Consider the following 10,573-nt stretch of genomic DNA (forward strand, 5'->3'; position numbering starts at 1 on the left):
GGGACATGGGAATTGTATACTAATGAAGGAATTTTTTTTCTTTTTATTTTCTCTCTTCGGAGGGGGAAGCGAGCTGGTGGGGAGGGGTGGGAAGGGAGAAAATTGCGGCAATGAATGAATGGAAATCCAAAACCTCTGTAAAAATAAAAAATTATATATAAAAAAATTACCTTTTCCTTGTTTTTCACTATTCTATAATTACTTACATACATACGTATAGTTACTTTTCAGGTTGAACATGTTTTATGAGTTAAAGCCCAGTACTGGAAGGCACCTGCAGGGGAGGCGCTGTGAGTACCTTGGTGCCATCATAGGGCTCAGCTGTGCCAGAAGGTGTCCCCATCAGGGTGATGACATCACATTCGATGGTTTTGTCTGCTGAGGGGGCAAAGGTGTCTGAGATCACACCTAGGAAGTCAGACAACCCCTTCTTCATTTTCTCTGTTGCTCCTGAGGAGCCTTCAGTCTGCAAAGAGAAGCCAGAAAGGAGACAAGTGACCCAGAGGTAGGACATAATCTGGGCTATGGGAGATGGAGGGGAGAAGCATCAGGGCTAAAAGTATGAGGCTGGGACACAGGGCTTGCACAGGGCAGGGCAGGGCAGGGATCCTTGACAGGATATTTTATCAAAATTTCAAGGACAGTCTGGCTAATCAAAATTGACAAGAGGGGATTTACATCACACACTTCGCTGGGCAAGAGGGCCTATGGGCAGAATGTTGGAAAAGCTTTGGAACTGGACCTAGATTTGAATCACATTTCTAACACTTGTTGGTTGTGTAAACTTTCTACTCTTTTTGAGTCTATTTTTTTATTGATTAAATTTGGGTAAGTACTTATTTCTCAAACAGCTATTATAATGATTAAGAGATAAAGCTTGTAAAATGTGTAGCACATAGCAAGTATTTAATAAACAGAAGTATTGTAATAATTATTTTTACATCATTTTGTATACTAGCTTATTTAAAAAATTTGAATACATTGTTTTTCATACCAGATTCTTCCCATTTCCCTCACCCCTCAGTATTATAATTATTTATCATTATCATTGCTCAGGAAGTATTTTATAAAAAAGTTGAGGGTATATGAACAAGATGAGAACAGACAGCTTTATCTACGGGCAAACATTAACTTATGGACTTCTGTGAAGAAGTTCTGGTAACACATGGACTTCTGAGAAGAGGGAAATAGAAGACAAAGCTTGAACCACACTGGTCAGAGAGCCTAAGCTTAAAGACCAGTCTCAGGGAAGATCGAGGTCAGCTCATAACACAGTTCATAAATATAATGATTTATATCCTAGTCTAGTGAGTAGTATCTCAAAAGCTTGTGAGTGGCCAAATAAGAAGCAAACATTGGGGATCCAAGATGGCGGCAGAGGTGGAGACAGTGTGGCAAGCTGTGGGAGCAGTGGACCACTTGGAGAAGGGCCACCATGGCCTTCTACAGACCTCTGTTTATTGATAATTGGACAGTTAAACAGTTGATGACTGGTCTTCGGTGCGGATTGAGACTCAACATCAGGAGATCAAGGATTCCAAGAGAGGAATGGGTTTGCTCCGTTTCCTATAGGTAACCTAAACACTGAGTTTTACTCCTGAGCCTGAACCCAGTTCCAGAGACAAAAAGGAAATACAACTGCCAGCTAAGGAAGCAAAGGAGGATGGAGCCTCTGGGTTCAACCAGCCATCCCCACTGGACCCACCTGGGAAAACACTTTGCAGTCCAGAGGGGAGTAAATGTAAGGAAAATATCTTCTAACAGGACAAGAAGGCAAGCAGCTTTAACCTAAGGCCATGACTAAAGTGATAAGGTGTGTTCCCTTCCCCCCTTCACATCAACACCCCTGTTTAGCATGAAGAAGGCAGAGAATCTGCATTCAGTTCCCAAATGAGAAACTCACAAGTGAATAAGACAGTTTGTTTAATCACCATTGGACTATGCTTACCATTGCCCTGTATCATCTGGTCCCCACTGGATCCTTTTCATTTCCTTCACCTGCTCCCCCCACCAACCCACCAACCAAATTGTGCAGCTCTGCAACTGCATCCCTGCAATTTTCATTCCTGCCCATCCTCATGCTTCTGCTCCAACCCTCACCTCCTTGTATTCCCAACATGTTATTCCCAATAATTTTTTTTAAAAAAAGAAGCAAACATTGGTCTCCTCCCATCAGAAGCAAAAAAGAATGAAAAACTTTGAAAGTTCAAGGAAGTAATCAGTGAAAAGGACTATGGCCTACATGAACCACGGTGCTTCTAACTTGAGACCAGTAGAACTAGAAAGTGCCCAGCCAGCACTATTATGTGCTAAGATCCACAATAGCCGGTTCAAATTACAATGCCAAAAAATGTAGAACAAAATTAAAACAAAAAGACCAGATTTACTGTTCTGAAAGAGACAATTTGACCTAAAACAACCTTCTAACTTGAAATGGAAGCTACTCCTGGAGGCCACCACTCTGTCAAATAATAGATAAAAGCAGCATACTTGTGAATAATGTGGTCCTTAGATCAATCAACTATATAGGAGACCACAGGGCAGCATGTGCCCTGAAACAGATAAAGATATGATAGGAAAAAATGAGGAAATTGGATGAGTGGAGACAGGAAATCCAGGTAGGAAACAGGGAGAGTACCGACACACTGCAGTGACTATAATCAGTCATGGACCAACCAATGTATTAACTTCTGATTGGAAAACAAATTTGTTTTGCAAATTTTCACTTAAAATACAATAAAATATTTTAAAAACAAATACTTCAGATAGCTTGCTTCCATCAAAACAAGGAAAAAATGGTTTTAAAAAAAGTCAGCTTTCAAGCAGGCAAGGACAGGGTGCTGACACAGGCTCAGGCTGTCCTGGAGAACTGGGAGGTTTACTCCTAAACAGGCTGCCCAGGCACCTTAAGCCTAGAGCCATGATGCCTGGCACATGTTGGCACAAATACAATCACTATTTGTTGACTGAAAAAAAGAAATTACCAAAAGAAGCAAGTTGTGTCTCTGCTACTGGTTGGATTCACAGTAGCTCAGCAGGGTTGCTACCTGTCATTCACATTCATCAGTGGCTGGAGTCACCAGGCAGACAATAGTAAGAGAAAGTTCAACAAAATAAGCTTAGCTTAAAAGAAACAAAACACCTCCAAAATGGCCTCTTTATCACAGTGCAAGTGATTCAGCTAGTACTAAAATGAAGAAATAAAAATCTGTTCCAGTTTTAAAGGAGCTTAATAAGAGCTTAATGGGTATCTTTGCCCATATACAATTTTCACTGTCACACTCACTTTGGAACCTAACTCCCATCTCATAAGAGATTGTCATACATCTCTGATTAACACCAGCAAGGCCAGTAAGAATTTAAGCTGGCACAACCTTTCAGGATGATAGTTTTGCAATAGATTTTAAAAGGTTTCCCCTGTGATCTCTTCCAGTATTTGATTACAAAGAAAGCATTACAACAATAGGCCAAGATTTAGCAGTCAGAATGTTTAACTCTGCACGGCTCAGCAGACAAAATGGAAAAAAACTGAAATGGTAAACTAGGAACTAGTTAAATCCACACAGTTGAACACCATACTATTTATGAAGCTGCAGAACAAGGCTGTTAATGATTAAGTTAAAAACTTGGTTACAAAACACAGTATTCAGCTGATCCCAGTTTTGAAAAAGTATGTACATAAGGGATGGATACCCCAAGATTAACAGTGGCTATCTGTAAGGGATGGGATCATGGATGCTTTGATTTTTCACTTCTTAATTTTTTTCCAAATTAGTACTCTTTAAATTATCTAGATAAATGGCTTTGTTAAAAACATACACTAACATGCCCACAGCTGGGCTTACCACTCCCACTGCAGCTAGTTGTTGCACTGGCCCCCCCAGGACAGTGAGTATAGGCCAGGGTCAGAAAGGGACTTGGATGTCTGTGCCTACAGGGAGTTACCTCAACCCACCTACTTTGTCCAATCCCCCCTGCCCTTGTACCAGCCTACTTTTCATCTTGGGAGGTGACCGTCCACTACCCTGTGATAAGGGGCCGTACACCGCAGAGCTGCTGCCAGTAGCTCTGAGGAACCCACCAATACTCCTCCTACAGTATCCCCTCCCTTCAGGATCAGTCAAGGGACAGCACGGGAGCCTTTGCCTTTTGTGCCCTAAGCAGGGACAAAAAAGAGGGAACAATAAAAAGATTTAAAAATGTGGAAAAAAAAGCACACAAAAAAAACCAAACCAAAAAACAACACAACACAAAAACCCCCCAAATAAAACCCACCCAAACATAATACAGTCATGGTAAAGTGAGCTAGCAATAATATACAAAGCTTGTTTAACGTAATTGTTCAAACGGCGAGGCTAATTTTGGGGGAAAAGAAATACTAGCTGTAGAGTGGCTGAGGGTCCCTTTTAGGTTGTCAGGTGGGTGAGGCTGTGCGGGTGGGCAGTACTCACAGCCAGCTTCTCCTTGACCACACTAGCCGTGGCTGCGATGGTGCAGGCCGTGTCATGCTGCACCACCTGAGAGAACTCGGTCAGGTCCCGCTTCATAAACTCCAAGGCTTCGGAGGACTATGGGAAAACAGAGAGATGGTAGAGCCAGCTGGCCCCCCCGCTCCCGCCCCCTTCTGCTCCTCTTCCCTGTGCTTAAGCACCAGGATGACATGGAAAGCTACGTGAGCCTGGGCTCAGAAACAATGCTCACTTGTCTCAATTCTTTGACCTGTGATTATGTGACAACTGAGCATGCAGGGGAATGTCCTGCTGCTCTGAGCACAAAAACTGAGCCTCAGTGCAGACATTTACAAGCTCCACAGTCACAAGCAAGTCATATTTAGTTCTCAGCTTTGTGAGGGAGGTCAATCAGACCTGTGATACTCAAAGAGGGAAAGGACATACATGGTCTGAAAACAGATTTTGACTCATTGCTTTGATATGTTTTAAGTCATTTATTTAAAACTTCAAATAGCATAAAGAAAAAGTGTGCACTTATAGTCAACAAAAGTAGGGAAGAATAAGAGAAATATTGGCACAAGGTTGTCTTCTTCCATCACTCCCTGGTTCTATTTATTCATAAAGTGTCCTTGGGCAGAACCGCTATTTGCTTGTCAAACTACTCCACTTCCGTGCATTACCCTTTGTCTGGGCCTACAACTCCTCTGCTCTGGGTCTTGCCCTGCTTTGTTTCACATTCACCAACCTTAGGGTGCCTTCCTGGATTACTTCTGCAACTCACTTCTATCTGTCCTTTCATCTGAGAACCACCACCTGCATTTTTTTTAAAAGTTTGTTTCTGAGTAAGTGTTCTGGCGCTTTTTCTGGGAAGGCCCTCTACTCTTCATTAGCCTGCCAGAGACTTTGAGTGGGATCATCTATCTGCCAGGAGTTACTCTGAGAGTGGGAATTATGTCTCCATAACAGACTCCAAAACCAAAACACTAAGCCTGTTGCTGTTAATTCTGATGCAAAGTGCCACAGGATTTCAAGATTATAAATCTATGGGAGCAGACTGCCACATCTTTTTCCTGAGGAGCTGCTGGTGTGTCTGAACCACTGATCTTCTGGTTAGCAGCTAAACATTTAGCCTCTGTGCCTCTAGGGCTCCTCTCAGAGTTGAATTCCATAGTTGGAGGTGGTGTGTGTATGTGTGTGTGTTTTTAATTTGTTATTTGACACTTTCCACCTGCACTGTCTCCACCTTAATCCAGGCTACCCTGCTCTTTTGTCCAACTCCTCTCAGGTTGCACTAATGATACATCTACTTTGCTCCGCTCACGCAGTCAGAGGGAGCTCTGGAAAAGTCAGAGGAGAATGGAGGATGGCTGTCCAGGAGGAGCTGATCTCAAATAAATCCCAGAGGACTTGCAGAAATAGGAAAGCTGAGGTCACCCAGGAAAGGAGGGCTGAGCACAAGGCCACAAGAAACACAGCCACAAAGGGGGCGGGGTGGGCAGAGGAAAAGAAACTTACAAAACAGGAAAGATGGAAGAAGTATGTGGAGAACTGAGTAAGCCTCGTGTCACAAAAGCTGAGAGAGTAGAGTTTCAAGAAAGAGGGAGTGATCACTAGTGTCAAATGCAGCAGAAAATCCAGGAAGATAAGGGCTGAAAACTACCCATGGGTCTTGGCAAGTAGCCTACGAGGCTGAGTGTAACTATAGATAAGTTTGTAAGTGGAGGCTTCGGGTGGTGGGAAAAGTGTTAAGTGAGATCATGCTTGTTGACTTCAAATGTTAACAAGTGGGAGGTAAAGTTTGCTTCTTGAACGTGAGAAGGCAAATAGGGCTAAATTGGAGAGTTAGATTTTGAAAGTTTCTGTAGGTTAGAGGAGGAGAAACAAATGAGGGACTCCAAAGGCTTATTTCAGGGGTGGTACAGGTTCTGCTAAGATTGGCGAATCTGTGATGGGCTATGACTAATGTGAATTTTCTCACCTCTAAGTAGTGTGTATATACACACAGCCCAGTGGAAGGAAGGAAGTAATAGAGGATGGCAGATTATAGAACTACTTCAGAATTGCAGGTTTGGGACAAAAATACTCCTTATTGTCATCAAGTAGGAATTCACTCACTGCTGACTTTTTCAGAGGCTATAAACTATATGAGGAGACTGTCCCTCTTTCTTGCTCAGAGGAGCTGACAGATTCAAACTTCCTACATCTGGGTTGGCAGTACAACTCCCTATCCAGTAGGTCACCAGAGCTCCCTAGACTTGGGACAATATATCCTAAATAAGGGATACAGGGGAATCGAGAGTGCTGAGAAGTAATGTGATCTAGATGGATATATGATGGGAAGAGAAGGAAGCAAAGCCAAACATGCACTGAAAGGCCAAGGGAAAAAAATGGAAGCCAGAATGGAGTAGCAGGTCTGTGATGTTTCTCCATCCTCCTGAACATTTATAGAAGCAGCTAATGCTTATATAAACCCAAAGTTCAACCCACTGCCATGGAATCTGTTCTGACTCAGGGATCCTCCATTGGCTTTCCAAGGTTGTAATCTTTGTAAAACGAGACTACTGATATTTCTTCAGCAGAGCAGCTTGTGGATTTGAACTGAACTTTCAGTTAGTAGCCCGACACATTACATACTACCCCAGAGCTCCTTATGCTTAATATAGTATTTTAATTGTTCTAAGTTAAACAAAACCTGCACAAGTTCATATGTAAGTAAGCAGCTCAAACAGGGAAATAATGTTTTCTTTCTAACTGAATAAATGCCAAGGGCAGAAACAACACCCACCTCCTTACTTCCAACTGGGAGGTCTCCAAAGACAAGTATGGAAGGCCGGCTGATTCTTCATGAGTTATGGAAGGATCAGCTTTGAAGACACCACATAGGAGCCCTTACTTGCTGAATGAATATTACACTCCTCTAAGAAGATGGCTCAACAGGAAGAATGCCTCTGGGGGGCTTCTTCTATCAAATCTGTGAATTAAGCCTCTCTTTCTCAGTCCTCATCACTAACATAAAACAACTCAGGATTTGCTGTGGTGTAGCCAAGAGGCTGGTTGAGGAGTATCCAGGCTGGGTTAAGCAATCAAAGTGCTCCCAGAATAGAGGATGAATTTAACTGAGGCCTTAAGACTTCTGGAGTTCACCCTGAAATAAGAGTCATTCCAGTTGCTTGAGGTAAATAGTAGTTAGCTCTTCCCACAAACCAGTGGGGTTGGTTTTAACAAACTATTAAGAAAAAGGAGCACACATTGGAAGCCATTCAAAGATCTCCACTCTGCAGCCATTAATCTTTCTATTCCTTTGCCTCCTCTGCAACACTCTGCAGCCATTAATCTTTCTATTCCTTTGCCTCCTCTGCAAAACTCTCATTGTAACAGAACTCATCAAGTTGCTGTGTATAGCTCATGTTCACCTGCAGCGTGTTTTCGTATTATTTATACCATCAAGGCACCGTCTTCCCCAGTGTTTCCGACAACCCAAACTAGACAAGGTACCCCTGGACCTTCCTTTCATGGCACTTACCCCCCAAAATTAAACAGCTATGTGTCTATTTGACTAATGGCTGCCTCCCTACTAGGCTGGGAGCCCTGGTAAGCTTCTGGTCTGCAGTGCTTGGTTAACATCTGTATCCTTAGGAACCTGTCAGAGTGCCAGCTGGGTACACTGTTATTTGAACAACTAAAAGAGGTTTTTCTATTAATTCCTTTTCCCGTTTAGGCGGAGATTAAGTGCTCCAAGTTCTGAATTTCCCTATTTCCAATAAACTGCTCACTGCTGTGAATTTCTACGAAAAGGTCTTTCATGCCTTTAAAGTAATCTTAGTCCACCGCGGCTACTAAGTATCGCGCTGGTCTGCGTCGGGATCCGTTCTTCCGTCCAACGGCAGGGGCTAAGGCCCAGGTGGGCTTCATCCGTTAGGCTCGGCCTGCACAGGTCGGACCGGTGCCCGGGGGGCCTGGGGGCCGGGGACCGGATCGCAGTGAGGCTGCGCAGGCCCTGCCGGAAGAAGGGCGCCCACTCGGCTTACCTTCTCTTTGACTGCTTGGTAACTCTGCTGCAGCCAGCTCCGCCACCAGCCCACATCCTCCCTGTGGAAGACAGATACATCTGGCTGCCCTGCTCACCCAACGATCGGGCCTCAGTTTCCCCCAGGAATGGGGCCACCTTCCCTGCCTCCAACACTGCAACTCCACCCCTCTCAACTCCTTCCACGCCCGGCTTCCTGTTCTCCATGGGGACCCTGGCCCAGCATCCCAACCCAGGGAGCGTTCAGGCCCCAGCACCCCGAGAGCCGGCCGACGGACTCACCCTTCCGCCATCTTGCCCACATGACATCACCACTATTTACCGACCTTTGACTTCCGACACGGCCCCGCCCCCTCAAGTGCCGCCCCGGAGCGCTCAGTCCAATCCCCGCACGGACACCGCCCCCAACCCCGTCCCCGCCCCATTATCCATCATTAGGCCCCACCTCCTGGAGGTCTGTCCAGCCGCCCACCCAAGCCCGCCCTGAAATTGCTCCCTGAAATTTTTGTGCCCAATATTCATACAGCCCCTCGCCCTGAGCTCCACCCCCCAGCGTTGGCCCAACCCCCACCAACCTCGAGACCTTATCAATTGTCCCATACGGTGGCCGCTAGGGGACAGGATCGGACAACTGACTGGTTGGCAGAAAAACGGAAACTGCGGGAGGGAAGGGCAGAGCGCGACTGAAGCTCGAACGTCTGGATCCCAAAGCACAAGACTAGGACCGCCCTCCTTTGTGAAAGCAGCTGCGTAGCTGCTAGTGGTCTTTTCTGCCTGATTCAGTCACGCAGACTGCAGGGCTCTGGGCTGGGTTTTGGAGGCGTGTGAAGCAAAATTCCCAGGTGATTTCGACGCAGCCCCTTGAGTAGCTCTTGAGACTGTTACACATCCTGTTAATTGTCAGCTACCCAGCTCAGAACGTATATTTTAAGTGCTGGATATGGTCAGGAGAAATCTGGAGACTGCCTGGAGGAGGGGGATGAAATGAAACTGTTTTGCGGCGGAGGAGGTGTTCCTACTGTTTCATCTACTAACCCACCTGCATCTGTGCTCACGTACTTTGCCTCCTGAAGGAGAGGAACACTTGGCTAACCTCTACTGGGCACTAGACCCATCTCATCCTCGCCTGTGGCACCGGGAATTCTTTATTTTATGCTTCTCTGTTTTTCCTCCTTAATGAGATTATTCCTGTCATCATATAGGTCGTAAAACCAACGCTCACCAATATGATCTGTAAACCTTCATTTAAAAAAGAACGCACAAAACTCTCCATACATTCTTTTCGTTTCCCTTGCAGCTGGCTACAACAGCTTGTCTCCCTTTAGCTCACGAACACATTTCAGTCAAGTTTTGCTTCCTCAAAACTTGTTCAAGTATCTTGTATTAAGTTATTCTGCATTGCTAAGAGCAATAGTCAGTTTCCAAGTCTCTATTTAGCTGACACATCAGCATCGTACTTGACAGTCACTTCCTCCTTCTCAAACCACTTTCTTTACTTGATGACCAGGATCCTGTTTATCCTTCCTAGCTTTCCGTCAACCTCATTGGAGGCTCATCTCAGTGTCTTTGCTAATTTTTCATCGACTTCTTGAAGCCGGATGGTCCTCGTTCTCAGTCCTTGACCCTCTTCTTTTCTCTCTGTACTCTCCAGGTGATCTCAGGTGTCATGGATTTTAAATGCAATGTGCGTGCCAACTCCCAGATTTTCTCTCCAACTCTCATAACTTCCCTGAACACCAAATACATTATCTGCATTTGTATCTAGGGAGCTCTAATGGTGTGTAGTCCTTAGCCACCAGCTGCTCTTTAGGAGAAAGATGGGCAAACTCTTTTTGTGCAATTTACAGCCTCTTGAAACTCACTAGAGGGTAATCTATGAGTCAGTTCTAAATGGAAAGCAATGTATTATGTTTTATCTATCATCTATCTATCATCTATCTATCTATCTATCTATCGTACCCGGATGTATAATTGTTGTTGTTGTTATGTGCCGTCGAGTCGTTTCGGACTCATAGCGACCCTATGCGCAACAGCCCTAAACCCTGCTCTATCCTGCGCCAACCACACCGCCTCTGACACACCCATCCCGATTACC

General features: G+C 44.7%; 1 protein-coding gene across 4 annotated transcripts in view; it reads right to left on the bottom strand.

The window, feature by feature from the left end:
* The window catches only part of BSDC1 (BSD domain containing 1), a 24,929-nt gene extending 16,131 nt beyond the window's left edge, over positions 1-8,798 (bottom strand). The window contains exons 1-4 of one of the 4 annotated variants that reach the window (XM_006894968.1): positions 8,761-8,771; positions 8,480-8,540; positions 4,452-4,568; positions 299-466 (exon numbers count right to left, since the gene is read on the bottom strand). In XM_006894968.1, coding sequence (XP_006895030.1) covers positions 299-466; positions 4,452-4,568; positions 8,480-8,540; positions 8,761-8,771 — 357 coding nt within the window. Of the gene's footprint in view, positions 1-298; positions 518-4,451; positions 4,569-8,479; positions 8,541-8,760 lie in introns of all 4 variants that reach the window. The other 3 variants (XM_006894967.1, XM_006894969.1, XM_006894970.1) reach the window with 3 other exon arrangements.
* Positions 8,799-10,573: the final 1,775 nt, after the last annotated feature.

This window comes from Elephantulus edwardii, unplaced genomic scaffold (genome assembly GCF_000299155.1).
Source record: "Elephantulus edwardii isolate Elephantulus edwardi_28Jun2011 unplaced genomic scaffold, EleEdw1.0 scaffold00152, whole genome shotgun sequence".
NCBI lineage: Eukaryota > Metazoa > Chordata > Mammalia > Macroscelidea > Macroscelididae > Elephantulus > Elephantulus edwardii.